The sequence below is a fragment of the Oryzias latipes genome, chromosome 24 (genome assembly GCF_053564925.1).
Source record: "Oryzias latipes strain Hd-rR chromosome 24, Olatipes_Hd-rR_3.1".
NCBI lineage: Eukaryota > Metazoa > Chordata > Actinopteri > Beloniformes > Adrianichthyidae > Oryzias > Oryzias latipes.
Genome location: NC_136260.1, coordinates 11,266,747 through 11,287,591, shown reverse-complemented (window position 1 = coordinate 11,287,591; position 20,845 = coordinate 11,266,747). Strand labels below are relative to the sequence as shown.

The 20,845-nt window shown below is 38.9% G+C and overlaps 1 protein-coding gene across 2 annotated transcripts; it reads left to right on the top strand.

Annotated features, from left to right (window-relative positions):
• The first annotated feature begins 1,472 nt into the window (after positions 1-1,472).
• si:ch211-278j3.3 (E3 ubiquitin-protein ligase RNF19A) lies at positions 1,473-19,218 on the top strand. 2 transcript variants are annotated; one of them, XM_011491781.4, is made up of 10 exons: positions 1,473-1,800; positions 7,023-7,573; positions 7,699-8,189; positions 11,250-11,452; positions 11,880-12,027; positions 12,641-12,803; positions 13,212-13,326; positions 17,159-17,290; positions 17,412-17,655; positions 17,791-19,218. In XM_011491781.4, the coding sequence occupies exons 2-10, from the start codon at positions 7,421-7,423 to the stop codon at positions 18,041-18,043; spliced, it is 1,902 nt and encodes a 633-aa protein (XP_011490083.1). In that variant the 5' UTR covers positions 1,473-1,800; positions 7,023-7,420; the 3' UTR covers positions 18,044-19,218. The 2 variants fall into 2 exon arrangements, with proteins under 2 accessions (XP_011490083.1, XP_011490082.1); XM_011491780.3 differs by having other exon boundaries at positions 17,391-17,655.
• The last annotated feature ends 1,627 nt before the right edge of the window (positions 19,219-20,845 follow it).

Sequence of the window (20,845 nt, the reverse complement as noted above, 5' to 3'; positions counted from 1 at the left end):
CTTCTAACTCTATTCTTTACGTATTTAGGGTAAAGTTCAAGAGGTCCTCTAAAAAGAAAGTTAGTAACAGGGCAACCCCCCCCCCCCCCCCCCCCCCCAAGTATTATACCATGGTTAGGGATAAAAGAAGACAAATCAATGTGTTATCACTCACTATGGCACAGCTGCACAATACTGTGTGCTATTCATAAATCTACATACCTTTATGTTTTAAAGTGTAATTGTGCAATAAAAAGGATTAAGTGACAAATCTACATGAACTAAACTACCAAAGATCCCCTTTGTTACACCGTCTCAGTGCATTTAGCATCTGTTCATTCTGACTGCTGCTGCATTCTTTGTTTATCAAGACAGACAATTATTAACAAAATATAAATTTCCTGCAGTCAACTCTTGACATATTTGATCTCCCTTTACATCGTATTCATCTGTGATCATCCTTTTGATATGTATTTTCTGGACTGCTTTTTAGCAGCCAATACACACAAGCTGGTGTGATGGTAAGCACTGTTAACAGGAAGAAGGTTTCTGATTTAAATTCTCTCTGTAAAAAGTCTGCATGGGAGGGATTTCTCTTGTCACATTGGCTTTTTCCAATCCAAAAACATCCTCCAATGAATCATTGCCTGAAACTACCTCCTTAATAAATTAGCTTTACTTTGAAATTTTAATGCACAAACCGGATGCCTTGTTGCACCTGGTGGATGAAGCCTGACTTTATTGTATACGTATTGGTTCTCGTTCGGCTGTTTCCGACTCGGAAACAATTTCCGGTTGCAATGCCCGACTGAATCTTGGTAGTCGTAGTTTATAAGCAGGGAGCTGGATTGATAGAGCAGGGTTGAGTTCTTAATGTGGTTACGGGTTTAATCAACAATTCTCTTCGGTGTAAAGCAGACCCATAAAAGAAAAGATCATTCATGCTGTTTGCCCACAGATAGTAGCCCTATGAAACACTAAACGATAGAATAGAATAAGATAAACAATTCTCCCAGTAAGATCAAAACAAAATATTTGAACAATTTAATTTAAAGTGTAGTACTTTAGGTAAATGCTGAATTCAGAAATAATAAATATATATTTTTAAATTAAAGTTAACATTTTTTCCTTTTATATAGTAAACTTGAGAGAATTAGTGGGGATAAAATTAACCCTCATCATCAATTCAGATGTTTTCCTTATCATAAATAAAACTGCAAACACTTAATATTTAAAATTGGAATCAGCCCAGATGTACGGTGGCCGAGCAGCTGAATAAAAGTCAATTAGTAAAAAAAATAGAAATAAAAAAACATGTTAGAAATATCTGTTCTTTCTGATTGAGAATTGCTCTTCACCGAATAATTAACGCAAATTATAGTTCAAACCCACTTACATTTTTGAATAGAATAGAATAAAATTTGTCTTTTCATAAAAAAATATTTTCAACCTGACACACGACACACATTCCGTGCATGAAGCCTGAATTCATTGTGTCATTGCTCTCGCTGCTGTGCATTTATGAATAGGGGATCCTGGGATTCTGCGTCATTTGATTGGTTGTTGTCACTGCAGTGAGCCTCCCCTCTGGCCGCCGCACGACATCAGGCCGTGGTTGAAGTCTTCCCCTGCAGCGCGCATCTCATACGTGTCGGTCCTGACCTCCACGCCAGCCTCTTTGGCGGTTTTCTCCGTGGCTTATATTAATTTCTTAAGCAATCAAGAGGCGATGTTCGGAGATTTCCGTGGTAGTGTTGGATCTAGGAGGGGAGGAGCCAGCTGTCGCTAATACTAGGCGAGGAGACAGAACCGCACAGGGAGGTAAGAAACCATTTACGCAATAGATGTTATTATAATAGCTGGTTTCATCACCTGAGATTATTTTCAGATGGAAACTCATTGGTTATCCTCGTACCTGTGTTATAAACAGAGGTGAATGCGACTACTTTGCCTAAAAAAATTGCCACTCCCTGCAACTACAGACTGATGCGCTGGACAAACCCATCCATAAAAGATTAAAATGATGCGTAAAAACGCGTAAAACCTTTTATAACTGCGATATATCGTGCGACTGCCTTTCAAAAAAAATTAGACATTTGTAAGTTGATTGATTTCTTTTCTTATTCTTCGGAGGACTAATTATGCAGAATTATGGCTTATATGAAACAGCACTCAGTCATTAAAGATAAACAAGTGGAGCATTGTGGCAGAAACTGAATGTTTTGGTCAGAGGCTTTGGAGCGCATGAGCGTGAGCGTCCAAGCTGGGGTCACTCTCGTTCCTCTAAAACCCGCATTGCTGATGTGGACATCTGCCCGGATACTTTTTATTATTTTTTAATCGATTGTATATATTTTAAAAAAAAATGACCCAATGCAAATAAATAGATTGTTAACAGGTGTTCATAAAAAAAGTCCTTGTAGAAGCTGTTTGTTTCACTGATTTCGGCTATAAGTATGTATTCAGCTTTAATTCTGCAAAGCAAGGGCAGATTTGTATAACAACACCATCTGTTGTTGTCATTTTATACTACAGGAAGGTTCTGGTGAAATCAAAACCACAAAGCACAAAACAAGGCTAACTGCATTTAAATCAGATTTGAGTAAAGCAGCTTATTGGAACAAGTTCTCCTTGAAACATCATTGCAACATTACTCTCAATTAAATATTACAGTCTCATGTTTTCACCTCTGTTTTATATGTAAGAAATACAAATTTGATATGGTTTTCTAAAATAATAATAATAAACAGTTTTTGCTCCATGGCAACCAATTTCTTCTGATGGCTATTGGTGCGATCAGGCTAGGAGCTCATAATGTTTTTTCACCATAATAAACTCCTGGGTTGTTAGGAAGCACCTGGCTTTTGTTACACCATCTGCACCTAGCTGAACTTACTGACTCAAAGCATCTTACAGGTAATATCTGCATATCATGCTCAACCGTATAAGCATTTTCCTAAAAGTTGAATAAAGATGGGTGTTAGCCAAATCCAAGTGTTCTTTTGGCTGGATGTTGGGCTTCTTTTGCAAGGCAATGCCTTTATTTCGCTGAGTTTTAAACAATTGACTGCACAGCTGCAGTCCTGATAAACCTTTTAGTTTTGATGATGTAAGAGTCAGAGATAAGAAAGGAAAAGCACATAATTTCTCATTGGAAATTTTTGCTATTATTATTACTGGCTCTCAATTTACTGTCTTTTAAATTTTTCTATGGTAGAACATTTAAATGTCAAAAAAAGAAATGGTGGGTCTTTGCTTGCAATGCATAATAGAGCATTTGTAAAGTTTAAAACATTAAAGTTTTGATCATAAATACAACAATCAACATTTAGATGTCTTTGTTTAGCAAGAACATTTGAACTTCATGTTTTGTGTATTTCCCAAAGTCTCATTCCTTACAGCTGCCCACATACAATTGTGCGGGAAAACTTTAATATATAACCATTTTCTCTCACAACTGTATGTGCACCAACTTAACAAATATATATATATATATATATGTGTGTGTGTGTGTGTGTGTATGTAAAAGGGCAGTAAAGATCTGTTTCACAACACAATTAAGTATTGTTCCAACTGGGAAATGGATGAGAGTCAATTGAATCTAAAAGAAAAGTCGTTTTTCTTTACTTTAAATATATTTAAAACAAATAAAAAAAATGTGGGTTTTCTCCGGGGACTCCGACTTCCTTCCACTATCCAAAGACATGCTTTATATGATAATTGTCCCTAGGTGTGAATACGAGTGTGTATGGGTGTGTGATTGTGGCCCTGCGTGCGTCAGACTGCTGTGACCCCGAAAGGGACAAAACGGGTTTGTGAGATGGCTGGATGGACAAAAAACTCAAGTAAAATGAGTCAGTTTCTTCATAAAATACATTTGATCCACAATAAAAAAAATTAGTCTTACACAATTATACCATCGGAGAAACACATTGTTATTAACTATTTTTCAAAGTTTTTTGGATGAACTTAAAAAAATGGACAAAGAAAACAGCATAAATTAAATAGTTTTTCTAGAACCAGGTGTTCAAATCTATTTCTCAAAACTTTTACAACATATTTTTTTCACTTCACACAAAGGATTTGAGATTTAATGTTTGTATTTGTAAAGCTAAAAGTGTCATACGTCAACAGACTCAAGTCCCAACAACCCGGTTAATTGCTAAACGTCACAAACACACTGGAAAAGAAAATCATTAATGTGTAAACTGCGGATCTGCTCCCTCCATCTGTGTCCATCTCTGGCAATGTTTGTCTCCACTCCCATGTGTTTTCTGAGGAACGGCATTAACGACGGCCGAAGTCTTGTTTCCTTCATTCCCTTCCTGTCCACTGTTTCATCATTAGTTAGCCTTCCAGAGGATCATGTCCGTAATGATGACACATTTTTTTTGCACAACTCCTTAGTTTTTATCTAAAAAGACTAAATTAAAATGTTAGTTGATTTTTCAGTTTTTGTGAATCTTAAATGTACTTTTTTAATGGTGTTTCCATCTGAATCAGAGATTTTTTCTGTTCATTTTTTTATTTAAGGCCTGAATAATATAAGTAAAAGTAGGTTTTTGAGCCCACCTATGATCTGCTGAAATAAGTACAGCAGTAGGAAAAGTTCAGCAGTTGCTGTGGTTGAGCAGAAACAATAGAAAGATGCTTAAACTAACTTTCCTGAAACCTTGACTCCATTCTAAAAGCTGAAATTGGGTAACTTTCCCAAACATATCCATATTTGACAGTTTTCGTCAGAGCATGTGTTTATTTGTTAATGCTGAAAGTCACTTTTCCATAAAGAAATGACAGCTTTATCCCCCTTAACAACCCAGTCTCATTCCAAACAGTGTCATACCTGTGTTGGTCCATTGGGCAAAATGTAGGAATTTTAAATAAATGTGTTTTGAATGGTGTTGTGCCTACGTTTTACTTTCCCATTAATTTTCTACGGTGAGATCCGGCATGTTTTTTCTTTACGGAAGAAACTGAAAGGTCACCTGACCCCAAGTAAGCTAATAGAAAATGAATGGGAAAATAAAATGCAGCTACAATTCATCCATTCTTTATCTTAACCTGCTACATCCCTTTTGGGGTCATGGGGTCCCGGCGTTGTCCCAGCTACTATTGGGCGACACCAAGGTGCACCCTGGACAAGTCGCCAGCCTGTCGTAGGTCAGCAACAATTCAAGTCCTACAATTCAAACACGTTTTGTCTCCAAAAATTGTTACATTTTGCCACATGGACACATGTAGATATTACTTACGGTATGTCTTTACACACCCCACTGTGGCATCTTCTCTAAGTCAGTCCACAGTTTATATACATTCGTTAAGTTTAGCCTTGATGTTTGATGGAAACTAATTGGTTTAAAAGCTCTGGGCTTTTCATTGTGAACACTATAATTGTAAGTGTTTTTTTTTGTTTTTACATGACAAACATGCTGAAATGAGTGTACATTTATATGTTTCATAAGCAAGTTTAGCAAGAAATAAGATGCTCACTGTTTGCAAAAAGCTTTCAAAAGGAAAAGTTCACAGTTGTTTTTAATTTTTAGAAATAGCCTGCACCTCGACTATTATCACAGAAGTTAGATCTTCATTTGAGGTCAGCCACTGGATACAGAAGTTCCAATGAAATAGTTTAAGATTTGCTAATAGAAGGTATTTTGTGCAGGACTCGTTTTACATGAATAAAAGCTCCTAAAATTAGATCCATCTTGCAAAATCCTGCTCTCCAGCACACTTCCTCCCAGTTTCTATCATATAAATAATAAAAAGGGAAATAAATGTTACCTATGTGATAGATTAAGCATAAACGCAAAGATATGTTATTTAAAAAAAAGTTAAAGATGAGGTATAGTTTCTGACTGGACAGATCATATGAACCTTTTAAAAAAGGTTGTGAAAGTCATTCTTAAATTCTATCATTTGGGGGTTGTCTTTCCCTAAACCAATAAGTAAAATTGGATGTGTGAAAAGTTTTACCTTTGAATTTAATTATATATTATTCTGATTGCTCATCACCTGTGTCATTAAATCTGTCATGTTTACCAGTAACTTTGTATCATAGTGAAAAAAGGTTTTCAAAAACTAGCTCTGATCATTATGTAATGTTCCAAAAAACACATTTTTTGAATTTTAAATAACTAAATATAATGATTTGCGGCTTCAAGGCCTGGTATTCATGTTTACTAGTGCAATGTTAGGTAAATCCAGGATCTCATGTCCTGCATCTCACTGCAAACATTTTATGCCTTTCCAAGTCTATGTGTCTCACTTAAAATAACTTAAATAAACTTTATTAATAGAAGACACAACAACCTGACAGGCAACATTTTACTGAGTCTTTTATTTTGAATAAATGGATATGCAATGTAGGACATTTTTGCTTGTTATTAACAAATGAAAGATTTTTTTGTGCTACTTTTAAGATAAACTGTCCAAAAACAAGTTATTCAATCTAAGTGAAATGTTCTTTAAGTTACTGTGAATGTATGACATGAAATATTGATTTATTTAGAATTTGCATAAATGTACTTGGCAGGATTTCCAGTTTTTCAGGATTTTATCGATTATAATCTATAATTGTCTCCTATTAATTACTAAAGTCTGAATTGACAAAGCACCATAGAAGTGGGTATTTCTGTAAGTCTAGGCTTGTGCATCATCTCATGCTCTCTTTGCTCTCTGAGCCTGATTGTGAAAGCTTGCAGCTTCTTAATAGAGGCAGAATGAGTTGCCTGTGCTGCCTGTGGCCCTCCCCGTTTCTGCCTTACCCTCCACGTCCCCTCAGCCCTCCCTGTCAGCCAGTCAGCGCTCTCATCCATCCAGCCTTTGTGTCTCACGGCTCCAACCTTTGTTCAAGCCCGCTGCAATATGTTCAGCACGCTCTGGGGCAGTTCTATCCAATCCGAACTCAGTTTCTTCAGTTTCAGATGACAAGATTATTTAAGTCTTTGAAACTATAAAAGGCAAGAATGATGAAAATAAATATGTAATGACTAGTTGATGATCTTGTTTCCATGGTTGAAACATTTTTCTGTTTGTTTTTTTAGGACAAAAGACTTCTGTCAATGCAAAGGAAGGCTAGGACGATGCACAGTCCACCAGTTAAAGGGTGATTTTACACCTTGGGCATTACAGTGCATGTGGACGAAGAAAACGTGGAGGAACAGGAGACGGGAGGGAAATAACGGAACCACAAGAACTGATCTTGGAAAGGCTCCAAGTTAGTGATGCTCCCCTCAGGCAGGGATTACCTTCTCTCCGTCCTCTCCCTCAGTGTGTCTTCCACTCTCCTCCTTCCTGCAGCAGCCGTTCAGCTCCACAACTTTTGCAGCGCTTAACCGCCCACACACAAATACACACACACACATACACTCAGGCTTCCTCATCCCTCTCATGGTCTTTGGATCAAACTCCTCTGCTGCTTCCCCCATTCTATTTCTTCATCATGAAGAGGCCCAAGCAGCAGACGGGGCCCCTGAGCTTTTTAAACTTCTTCAGCCGAAAGCCCAAGTCGGAGGCGAGATCTGAGAAGCCTGTGGAGATGTGTCTGAAAGATGAGGTGGCAATAACCCTAACACCAAGCGCACACCCAGAGCAGGCAAGACAGCTCTCCTTTTTTAAATTATCTGCTCATCCAAATACAGTCCATTTACTATTAATACATATAATAAGACTAATGTTTTTTTACATGACTCTGACTGTTAAACTTTACTTTCTTTTCAGGATCTCAGTCTGTCAGCCGAGGATGATGGAGGATCACAAGCCACAAGAGCAGGAAAAGCAAAAACAGATGGTGTGCCAGCAGCTGCTCAGCTCTGTGAGAAAGATGCTGCCCCTGAAGATTGTGTGGGCAGGGTCAGCAGTGAGTCCACGGGTGTCCTGTCCCTCTCCTCCTGCAGCCAGGACAAGCTGCTAGATGAACACCTGGAGGAATGCCCGCTGTGCCTGCTCAGTCAACCGCGCTGCCATTTCCCACGACTCAGCTCCTGCTCCCACAGGGCGTGCTCGGACTGCCTTCGCCAGTACCTGCGCATCGAGATTTCAGAGAGCAGGGTGGGCATCGCCTGCCCGCAGTGCCCTGAAACTTTGGCACCGCTTGATGTTCGTGCCATTTTGGACGACAGCGCACTGCTGGAAAGGTTTGAGGAGTACCAGCTGAGGCGTTTCCTTGCTGCGGATCCGGATACTCGCTGGTGCCCTGCACCTGACTGCAGGTGAGGCTTTTGTCTTCTACCATTTATTTCTTAATTTAGACTTAGACTTTAGGTAAAACAAACAAAAAAGGCTTATTATTTACTCTATATATACAACCAACTTTTCTTATTTAGGAAACAAACTAAATAAGAAAAGTTTTTTCACACAAAGCCTCTAGACATAAAGCTTGCTTGAAAAAAAAGTCTGCTTTTATGTGAAATGTTCCCCCTGTCAAAATCAAGTTAAAAAGCATAAAAACTGCAAGGGATTTTTCAGTTAATTGATCAATAAATGCATGAACTAGGAGGATTTTTAAGCTTGGTTCAAATTTTCTAATAAATGACCTAGTTTAAAGCTTTTATCCACTTAGGCTTTTATTTGACTTTTTTTATTTTTTTATTTTAGGTTTTACTTGTCATACTTTCTGTCTTGTACTGTTATTGTTTCCGAATCAATGGTTCGGTTTATTTTGCACTAATATTTTCCTAAAGTTTGAACCAACATTCATGATATTAAAGATCCAGTGGTTTATTGATTAAGAAAATAGAATTGGCCTTTTTTTAATGAAAGATAAAGAGTCCAACATCTATTTGTGTAAGTAGAGATTCATTGAAATTTTGTCTGGTTAAAGCATCTTTGGCATTTGCAAAACTTTTTTTCTGACTGTTTCTACTGTGAGACCGGACTTTTCTTTTAAAAGTTCTTCTACCCTTGTTGTGTATAATGCCTGGGATCAACCGTATTTGGTCAGTTCTTTTATTTCTACTCTCTTTTTCTCTCTGGGTTTTTGTTCTTAAAACCTACCTTGTTTCTTTAGTCTGTAATCCTGAACATAAACATTTTAACGATTAATTTAAATCATAAACCTTCAGGGCTATGTGACACTAGTTCTCAAGCACTTCCCAATAAAATCTGAAATGTTCCAACCTATACACTCTGCCAGAAATATAGATTTCTTGGGTTCGGTGTAAGCCCTCACAACCAACTGGAGAAATACAAAATACAATTCCCTTTGACAATTTAAACTCAGGAAAAACTTAAATTCTTGTCTGAATTAGTCATTTGATTGGAAGATAAATAGTTGATGTGCCCTCGCCAGTGTCTTCCCTCTCTACTGTGCAGTTCTGAGTATCAAAAAATACTGGGTTACCTGACCGAGTACCTTTGGACAACATAAACAAACATACTTTTATTCACTGATCAACACTGCTTAAGAATTTCACAAATTTTTCCAGGGATAACATATATAAATTGTTAATTTACTTTGATACATGTTACCAGCAGTGATGATTTCTTTAAGACTGCAAGGGAAGCTCGGCTTCCCTTATAATGTCACAAAATTAATGGTCAAATATGTACTCATGTATTAACATTTTATTGACTAAAAATGCGTTAGAAAACGTTCATCTCAAATACGAGTTCGTTCAGAATCAGTGACATATAGCAGGTCGTCTGACTCTGTTTCCTTCTCATACATTCTCGCAGCGTCACAGTGCATTTCCCTATTGAAGCCCAGCGTCCATTGACTTCAATGGGGCTGCTTTGAACGTTTTTTTTCAGCGCTTCGAAACAAGACGGTCATTGGATAAACGCTGCGATTATGTCCCGCCCACGGACGCTCAGCGTCTCTGGGGGTGAATGGGGAGTGGGGAGTGGGCTGGCCTGGACTCCGAGCTTCTGCGTGATGATTGGAGGGTCTGTCGAAAGACTGCGTCTCCTTTTGACTGACAGAGATTCTGTACTATAAGGAATCACTGAAGCTATTCGCACTCAGTCCCATCGCGGATTTCTCAAGTTCATTCGAAATGAAAACTGCTGCAACCTATTTATTTGATATTTGCTTGCTTGATTTTCATCATACATTTCACACAATTATACACCACGTTCCTTGTTTCAGTTTTACAGAGTTTGATAAATTTTTTTAGATCGTTCATTCATTCATTCATTCATTCATTCATTCATTCATTCATTTATTCATTCATTCATTCATTCATTCATTCATTCATTCATTCATTCATTCATTCATATTACATTAGTAGGCTAGGCTAGCGTCGTAACAGGGTAACGGGGGAAAGCTGTATGATTACTTGGTGTTCCTTAAAGACATGGAGTTGGACAGTGCAATGGCTCAGCTTCACAAACTGTTCTCATTAGTGGCAACAATTGGAGCTACATCTGCAGGTGTAGAAAGGAGCTTCTCCTGTTTAAAGCGACTCAAGTCTTACACCCGAAACACAATGGGCCAAGGCCGTTTAAGCAGCCTAGCTCTGCTGGCCTTTGAGAGGACATTGGTCAAGTCACTTGAAAAGACTCCTAGTTGGTACGACAGGGTCACAGACCATTTTCTTGAAAAGGAACGCAGGGCAGAATTTAGTTATAACTAAATAGACAATTTTATGATGTAGCCGAAAATGAGCTTCCCCTCTCCGACAGACCAGTAGCCGCCACTGGTTACCAGCTATGACATCTTTTGACTACAGGAGCATTCAATAAGAGTTTTATCTTTTTTTTAAATAGTTTAATTTAAAAAATAATTTAAAAACACAATTTTCATCTGAATGGATCTTTAAGTAAAACTAAAATTCATCAGGAAGCTTTTATTTTTGTAGAATTTTAAGAGGACAACATAATGGAGGGTGCCTTTAAAATTTTCAAAAGATTACGCTCAACACTCTTTATCGGTTAGTACATTGTTTACACAGATATTCAACCTTTCTTGAATACTGGGCCCCCTGCCTTATTGATTTTGTTGAGCATAGAAACCAGACCAGGTTGCAAATGTCAGTGTAAAAAATGACATCAGGTCTTTTGAGTAATTTTTCTAGGTAAAGCTGCATCACTGAGGCTGGAAAATCACTCACTGTCAGTTTTACTATATTGGATTATTACTCACACAGTCTCCTGTATATTAAACACTCTTGTGTGTCACTTTTGAAAAACGGGCTTGTCTCCAAAGACGTCAGCTTTCTTTTTATGGCTTTTAAATCAAACTGAAGCTGCTGTGAGTTTTTTCAGTGTCATCGACCTGTTAAGTCAGCAGTGTGGAGGGAGCCTTACATTGCATCACTGTATCCCTTCAGCTATGCAGTGATAGCCTATGGCTGTGCTGAGTGTCCCAAGCTGAGCTGTGGCCGTGAGGGATGCGACACAGAGTTCTGTTACCACTGTCGGCAGCTGTGGCACCCCAACCAGACGTGTGACCAGGCCCGGCGTCAGCGAGCCCGCCATACCTCAGGCAGCAACGATCCCACTTTGTATGTCTTCAATGAAGAAGCTGGAGGAGGTAAGACTGGATTTTGTTAAACTCAACTAGTCGAGTTGGTGAAATTAAGATTCAAATTTTCAGTCTCAGGCCGCCTCACAGCAAGAAAGGCCTGGTTCAATTCTTGGCTGATACCTTTCTGTGTGCAGTTTACATGTTCTGTCCATGATTCTAAATTGTCCTTGGATGTGAATGTGAGTGTTTGTGTGGCTCTGCAACAGACTTTCAGCTGTTAAATTGTACCCTGCCTTCACCCAACAGTAGCTGGGATAAGCCCCAGCAACCTGGTGACCCCAAAAGGGATTAGTTGGGTTTTGAATGAATGAATGGATGGATTTCCAGTCAACATAAAGCAGATGGGTTGCTCCTATGCAAGAACAGTTCTGCACAAGTCTTTTCTGTTGGTAAGGTGCAGATACAAATCTTTGCCATGCTGATTCCTTTGCAGATGCAGAGGAGATCAAAGCATGTCCCCGCTGTGGTGCCTACATCATGAAGACCAATGACGGCAGCTGTAATCGCATGAACTGCACTGTCTGTGCCTGCCAGTTCTGCTGGCTGTGTATGCAGGAGATCACTGACGTGCACTACCTCAGGTACATTGTTCCGCTCCCACGCACAAGAACATGTCAATCAAGATGCCAAGATGTCTCTTCTCAGAGATGCTTTACAGTTTCTGAACAGAGGAGCGTGCACTGATACATAGACATTTCTATGCCCAAGAAATAAGTCAAATCAGTCATCACTCAAACTGTTACCAGAGCATAACACAGTCTGATGATAGTATACAGGTTTATCAACTTTATCAACTCAAAGTGAACTGTTTAGCTTTGTGCATCAGTGCGTTATGATTAATCCCACTTTTCTAAGTAGTTAACTTTCCACTTTCTATCCACTTAGAAGGAATTCACTCTCACCTTTTTGCCAATTTGTCATTTTAATAACTCTATTTTTCTTCTGCATGTTGCTGTGTTTGTGCTGCACTCAATTTTCACAACGGTAGTATTCCAGCTCTTAAGGGAACTTTTCTTTAAATCTTTTGGATTAATTGTCATCCGTGATAACTATAATAACTGTCCCAACAGTAGTATTCATAATGATAAAGTGAATCCTATTGTTGAAGTTAAAAAAAAGTTGGACCTAATGGAAAAAATGAACAATTTAGGCAGACTCTCTATGTTTCAGTCAAGTATCAAGTATGTTTTTCAGCCCCTCGGGATGTACATTTTGGGGGAAGAAACCGTGGTCTCAAACACGCAAGATACTGTGGCAGGTGGGCATGTTGCTTGGGGCACCTGTGGTCATCTCCCTCATGGCAGGCATTGCCATTCCGGTCATCATTGTGGGAATACCAATCTACATGGGCCGCAAGGTCAGTGACGGTAGCAAAATTTAGTTTTTCTTGCGTCCTTCCGTTGAGCTTTTTGACTGATAAGGTCCAAATCCGCAAAATAAGACAGAGTTCATTTTCTAGTGTTATTTTATATTAAATGTAAAATGTATTAGTTAATAATACACAGAAAAAGAGTTTTTAATTTACCATGTCAAGTAGTTTTACAGCTAAAAAACAAATTCTTTGGAAACCAACAGTGAGCCAAACTTACAACACTGAATATTGTCATTTGTCTTTGTGTCAGCATACGCAAGCCCTCCTTTTCCTCATGTTTGCTTAAATACACGCATTGGTGAGCATGAATGAGTGGTTGCAGGATGGAGAACAACAGAACAGACCAAATGAAATTTCCATGGTGTAATTTATGCTTGACTCATTACCTCACAGGTCCACGGTCGCTGTAAGAAAAACAATATCTCAGGAAGTAAGCACTACTTGACTGTGGCGAGCGGGGTGATGATGTCAGTGTTTGTGTCGCCAGTCATAGCAGCTGTCACTGTGGGTAAGAACAAACTCATAAAAATCACTATCTGTCCTGGATTTAAAAAAGAAAAAGAATGAATGTTCACAGGTTTTGTCTGAATTCACCAACACCTCCTTAACGTCTAAAAGACTGTAGTGCCCTGGACTTTGAAGCAATTTAGAAATCCTCACTACTCAGTTTTTTAAATGCCAAATAGGAAGTAAAAACTAATAAATTTGAGCATTTTACAAAGTATATTTATGAATCCACTATGTTCTGAAGAGGAACACACTATTTATAAAATAGACATTAAAATAGTTTTTTTTCAAATGACAAATTGGACAAAAGCGTTAAATTGTGGTCTATATTTGCCTATCGAGTGAGCATCGATGCACACAAGTTTTACGCAGAGACTTCTGGGAAATTTTCAGGGCTTTGGAACGGCAGATTTAGACACCCTGAAAAAAACGACATCCTGTGTAGTGCACTAAGTAGTGAGTAATGAGGGAATTCAGACATTTTTTTTAATTTTAGCAGTAAATTAAAGCTTTTGCCTTTTGCCCACAACATACAAAAGTGGTCTTACAAAAAACATATGGCTATGCATAATGTTATCATGTTGTAATCAATTGTACCCTGTTAAGGAACAGCTGATGTAGAAATTGCAATAAATATGCTTTTCTAAGAGAAAACTTTGGGATTTTAATTTTTTTTCTTACTTGTCCTGTCCAACAGCTGAACTATCTGATAAGAGCTCTATTCCTCTTGTGTTGGACATATTTTACGGTTACAAGAGGAGGTTATGAATCTTCTGATTCACAAGGTGTATAAATGAATTAACCTCTTTTGTAATTTAGGCTAAACTTTATTTATATTTATATATATTTTGATTATATTTGTAATCATTATTTGTTGGACTGGATGGAAAAGAAGAGGAGGGAAGAAGAGAGAGGGATGTTGTAGAGGGGGAGAGAGGGATGGCACAAAAGAAAGGGGGGACAAAGGGGGATTAAGGATGGTTATAGAAGGCCGGGGGTGGGGTGGGGGATAACTGTTCACACAGACATTCAAATGTTACAAACATACCTGTTGGCTCCAAAAACCTTCACAAACATAACATAACATGTACACAATACAACAACAATTCACAAGCACATGCTTGAGCATAAACCAACACGTGAAACATTTCATTCAGTCACACACACTATTCGTGCAAAGGTGAGCTAGCGCCTGTGCTCGGGTGAGTGTTCATGTTTTGCTGTAGTGGAGGAAGAGTGCCTGGTCATCCACACACCAAGACCCCCGCCGAAGCAGCAGTGGTAGCCAGGACCCCCCTGACACCTGCACAGTATAGCAGATAGAGGAAATCCGCCTGCTGGGCAGTCACGTCTGCATTTCAATTTCTAAAGTAGCTGGTTTCTTGGCTTTTACAATAACAATGCCTCCAGATGGTCTTAAAGAGCTACTCTGATCTTTTTTTTGTTGCTGTTTTAATGCATTCTCAGTGGTCTTTTAATTACAAATATACTGTTTTTACCAAATTCAAAAGAAGGTCATTGTCGTTTTCTAGAACTTAATTTCTGCAGAGCAGCAGGTGTTCATTAGAAATTCACCTCAGAGTTATGGATGGGAGCGTTGGTGCGGAGCAACCCCGCCCTCTTCCCCTCCTGAGAGCTCTCTGTTTACATGCTCTCCTGCTAGCTTAAAGCCCATCACACCCCCAACCTAACATTAACGGTGCAACAAAAATCCCGAGAAATACTGGAGCTATCCAGTTGTACAATTTTGAGCCAGATTCCAGCTCAGGTGAGGAAACTTGAGACCTACATGGATCTAGTCGTCTAAAAGTGGATGAATCAGAAGGAGCAGAGCAGGGAACAAATACGCTCTTTTTTAAACACAATTTTCTTGTCTGCTCCTGATTCACAACAATTTAAATAAAGAAATTCTTAGAAATGCAATTTTAAGCTTAATTTTCTTTATACATACTCTCCATCATCAGAAAAATGCCACAAAAACATCCGCAATTTTCATTGGAATAGGTCTTTAAAGGAGGTCTCCGACACTTGAATAACAACAAAGAAAGAAGCGCCTTAATCCAAAACTAATTAACCTCCATAGACTAACTAAATGGGATTTAAGTCACCAGTGCACTCTGCAGAGACTACTTGGAGTTGTTATACGACTCCTCCTGACCTTCGTGGTCCTGTCAGTAACATTCTCTGGTATCCCCGCAAGCACAAAGCAGTTCCTGTTTGTTTAACTGTGACCCTGCAGTAGAGGCATGAGTTTTCAAGCACTCTCAGGCTAACAGGTTCCTGTGTCCAAACATACAATATGATGTCTTTTACCCTCACAAACTGTGATGACTCATGCCTCCTCTCAGCAGTAGGTAATGTAAAAGACTGACACAAATCCTCAGCAGCTTTTCTCTGCAGTCATAGCCATCCTTGCACTGCGCACTGACGGGTCCTCCTCTGCTTCAGACATGCATTCAGCTGCACTGTAATCAACCTCCTTGCAGTCCTCTATCTGCAGCTCTTTACATTCTTTTTCTGACAGTTTTCTTATTTCTCCTTTGTTTTGCATACTGTGGTAAAACCTTGTACTTTGTTCCAAGCACTTTTCCTTTTTTTCCCTCCGCTTTTTGTCTGACGTGCATGAATGCACATGCACACACACAGTCTCCTGCATTCAGTGCTCTCCCTGTGAATTTTTTGGTTGGCTGGCTCATCCTCTTGCCCTGGCTTCACCCCACTGCTGAGTCAATAGCAGCCCAGTATTCTTGCTGTGTTAATGATGTCTCCTCACTCGCTTGCCACTCTATTTTGTGTCCCCCAAATTCCTATCACAGATTTAGCTTGCATAATCGCGCCACACAGTGAGGCTGCTGATTATTCTAGTTGGACTTTTTAAAAAAAATAAAGGTACTTCTGTAAAGATTCTAAAAATAATAATCTCAGATTTAAAATAAATTTAAAATGTAGTTTGTGAGTCTACCTTGTTTGGATTTTCTGTTTATTTTGTTGTATTTTTAACCCAATATTTTAGACTTTTCAGTAAAAACTTAAATGACTTTTTTTTAGCCTGTCGCTGTTTGGATTCTGAACTGGGTTCCATTAGTGTCAAAATTACATGAATCTAAATTTAATAAACAGATTTTTTTCTTACATCTTTTGGCTGCTATTTCAATGTCATTTCAACAGCAAGAAAGAAACAGCTCTCTCTTGTGGTTGTTTTTTGTCATTGCAAAAATTTTGAATCAAGAGGTTCACCTGAAGAGTTAATTTAAAATTTTAAATATATCATTATTATACAAAAATAATTAACATATAGCTAATGTAATGTAGGATTACTTGCTAGTTGGTGACGTTTTGCACAAAATTCAACTCTTCTTTATTCTTGGCTGAAAAATACCTTTTTGGACAATGGATGCTGCACATTGTAAAGTGAAGATGTGTGAATTATTTTATCTAATCTACAAAAGTAAATATTGGAAGTAAATCTTCAATGAGTCAGTCATATTTCACTGATATACTCAGATATTTCTTAGACTTGAGTGTCTTGCAGCTTCTATCAGTGAGAGTGCTTCACGCAACAGGGAAAAAACCCATCGCACATAAACATTTTGACTAACAAAATGTTTAGACTTTTTTGTTTAAAATAGAAAAATTAAAGAACTGTGAAGGTTCTACTGTAAAGTGGAAACATTTATTTTACAAATTTTTTAGGGATTTTTTTTATTATATCACCTATAAAGCTTACCTTAATTTGATTTTTGAAAAACAATTTTATTTATTTACAATAAAGATTATTTTTCCAAATCATTAAAAGGAAATTTATCCCAAGTCTTTGCTGTGCTTTCTTACAGGTGTGGGTGTGCCTCTAATGCTGACTTATGTCTATGGAGTCGTTCCTATGTCCCTTTGTAGAAATGGCTGGTGTCGGCCGCAGAGTGAACCCCCTGAAAATCACAAAATCCAGCTGGAAGATTTAGCCAGCTGTGAGTACAGGGTTCAGAAAGTTTTTGTCACAGAAATAATCCAGTAATTCCCTCCCAACATTCCTTCCTGATCTGATCGGAATTTCAACTTCTCTTATAGACCTTCTATTCTCTCATGTAGTCAGTGACCACTGGACGGGTCAGAGCAATGCAACGGTCAATGACACGACCATCGAGGAAGTTAGAGTCAGTGTACATGAGTTGGACGCCACCCCAAGCACGAGCACGACGCCTCCAGAGCCAAACCGATTTGTGGGATTGGAGGAACTTGCAAAAAGGCATGGATACACCCAGCAGGACAGCCAGTCTGACTGCGAAGTGGTGCCTGACAGCAGGCCGGAAGACACTGAAGAACACAGTCTGAGGTAAGGCATGCATCTATCTCATACTCTTATCTTATATTTTCAGAACTTGTGTCCTAGACTCCAGTCTGTTTGATGTACAAAAATGTTCAAGAAATGTAGGTATAGAAGTAATGCGACTTATCATGTGTGTTTCAGGGAAAGAAGTAATATAGAAGTTCGCGTGGAAATTGAAACCCATCCCAGAGGTGCCCGGCAGTTCAGCCTGAGTAGCATCCTGTCTGGTCGAAGCTTATCCGTGGAGTCACTGGGAAAGTCCCAGGACTACCCGCATGCCTCAGAGCATGGAGAAAGACGAAGTGAAGGGATGGAGCAGAAGGAAAGAGAGAAACAAGGAGCGGAGGAAGATGAGGGAGCTGCTTTCCCAGTCTTCGAAGCGGTCGACGTATGAAGCCCTTCAGAGCTGGTTTTGTACTTTGCTGAATGTTTAGACAGACTGGATTGACTTGAGACTTGTCAGCCAAGGCGGCCTACTGCTTCCAGAATGGACCTTCTCACCAGATGCCTTCTAGCGCCATCCCCTAAGGAAGATGCAGGTTCAGAGGGAGCAAATGAAGATGGATGTCTGTTTTTGTGTGTGTTTGTGTGTGCGTGAGCACTGAGGTCTAAACTCTGGAGGGCTATAAAGCTAACATGAAAGCATGACTGCTGGCTAATTCAGACTGTTTTTATTCCGCCCTTTCAAAGCATCTTCTTTCTCCCTCTTTAGATATCGACTTCATGAACTCTCCCAATGAACCCTACCTCCTTCCTTTCAACCCCTTCACAATAAAAAACTTTATCAAGCATGATTTGTTTTACATCGGAGAATCACAAGCCATGCTGCAACAGAGGAAAAGCTTTTTTTTCTATGTGAGAAAAAGTTTCAATTGCTTTAAGATGCAGTGCTCTCAGATGAATAGTTGGAGAATCGGCAGAAGAAGCATGCTGCGCAGATTACTCCTTGGTGAGAAAATCTATACGAAGTTTCCTTTTACAGTAGCTGCTGATATTTATCAGAACCAGACATGCAATTTCCTTGATTAGATGGGTTACAAATACCAGGAAAAATAATGTAACCGCTGATCTGCAGTCTTCCACGAAGGCCACTGGGTGTGATGTTGCAGTGTCTGCCTTTTAGAAGATCGTTGTTTTTTTTTAAAGGCAAGAGGAAGACTCCCTTTTAAAAAATCAAAACAAAAAAACACTTTGCAGCAACACAGCAGTCTCAACGTTTTAACGCTGCATGATCCTTTAAAGAGGTGTGTTTGTGTATTTGGCAAAACACATAGAGATCCATGTATCCACAAATCCACATGCACAACAGTTTCTAAAAGTGGCGTGTTGGGTTGCAGGGGGCATTTAAATATAAACATAGGGACTCTAAAGCTATCACAGAGCACCTAAACAACATCAGCTGTATGCTATGGCAGGCTGACTGTAATAACCTTCAAGGTGTTAGTGAGAAATGCATACAGTTTATGCACTGCTTAGCTTTATGAGTGTGAAACATCTAAGTGTACTTGAGAACCCATGCTGGATTGTGAAAAAAAAAGGAATAAAATTTTACATGAGAGTAAAAAAAAAGTGTGAACTCTTGTCTTTGTAACCAGAAATTACATCTTTTTATTAATTATGCAGGCTGAGGATGCAGTAGTGGACCAGTCCACAGTATGCTGGTCTTTCTTTTCATGCAAGGGGGACCAGAGTGTGTGCTCCAACTACAGGGAGAAGTTCAGCCGAAAGTTGAACCTCTGACACAGTTTTCCTTGCGGTTGTAGAACAGCTGATCAGATTCACACCTCACGCAGAGGGTTTTTTAAGGTTTGTCGACATTCAAATATGGAACCAGTACTCACCAGAACAGAAGATTGGTTCTCATAGCAGTACATCAAACCTCTTCTCAGTGCATGTCAGACTCTGACAGAAACACCCTGTGTCACCAGTTCTTTTTTTAAAATGTAATAGGCAGAATTTCTTGGTGCAACCAGGGACCTGGGGGGAGTCTGGTTTAGGAACCTTGGGATTTCATTTCAGTTTTCTGCAGATGATGTTGTTTGGTTGGGACAAACCAGAACTTTCAGTGTACACTGGGGCAGTTCACAGTCGAGTGTGAAGCAGCTGGAATGAGAAAAAGCATCTCTAAGTCAGTGGCCATGATTTTGGACCAGAAAAAGATGATTTACCCTCTCTGACAAGTGGAGGGCTCCCCCTCAAAGTAGAATAATTTAAGTAGTTCAGGGTCTTGTTCACCAATGAGGACAGAAAATATTGTGATGCAGTCACCGGATCAATTCCTTGTGACTCCTCAAGAAGGAGTGAAGGGGTGAAAAGCAAAGTTTCTACCTTCACTTTTGATCATCATTTGGGATGGTCAGCAAAAGGAGACCGGAGATAAAAGCGGCTAAAATGACTTCCTTTCTCAAAGTGACTGGGTGCTATCTTAAAGGTGAGGATCTTGGTTACTCAAGAGAGGCTTGGAGTAAAGTGGCTGCTCCACCAGGTTGCCTGTTGATGTGGCCCCAGCATCTCCTATATCCTTTGACCTGGGAACTCCTTGGCATTCCCTTGGCAGAACTGAAAGACATTTCTGTGGTGAGGGGGATCTGGGCATCTCTGCATAGACTGCAGCTCCCATGTCTTAGCTCTGGATAAATGGTAGATGAATAAAAGGATAGATTTCAAAACACTTATCAAAACACCAAAATATAAAAAAAGGTTTCTATCTTTCATTGCACTTTTGCATATATTGAATAATATATTTGGGTTTTTAAAAGACCCTTTGGGTTGCCTTTAGCATTAAAAGCTAAATTCATTAGCTTTTGTTGTCCCTTGCACAACTTTTAGGTAAGAAGGAGATGAAGAAAAAAAAAGGAGTTCGTTGTTGATGCAATGGCAAAGAATATTCAGTAGGGGGCGCCATGGCGTCACTGACTTCAAGGGAAACCAGGCGCCACTCTAATTGAACAGCACCTTCAGACAAAAATGCTTCCATTGAAAAACTAAAAATAAAACAATTTAACAAAAATATGATAACCTTAGAAATATGAAAATTTTTATATGAAACAGAGACAAAAAGAATGACTATTTTTAATTTTAAAACAACAATAAAATATTGGATGGTTAATTTTTGAGGAATTATTTCTAATATGTGAAAAAGGGTCAATTAAATGCTCATCAAATCCATAAGTGTGTTTAGATCTGCACACATAAT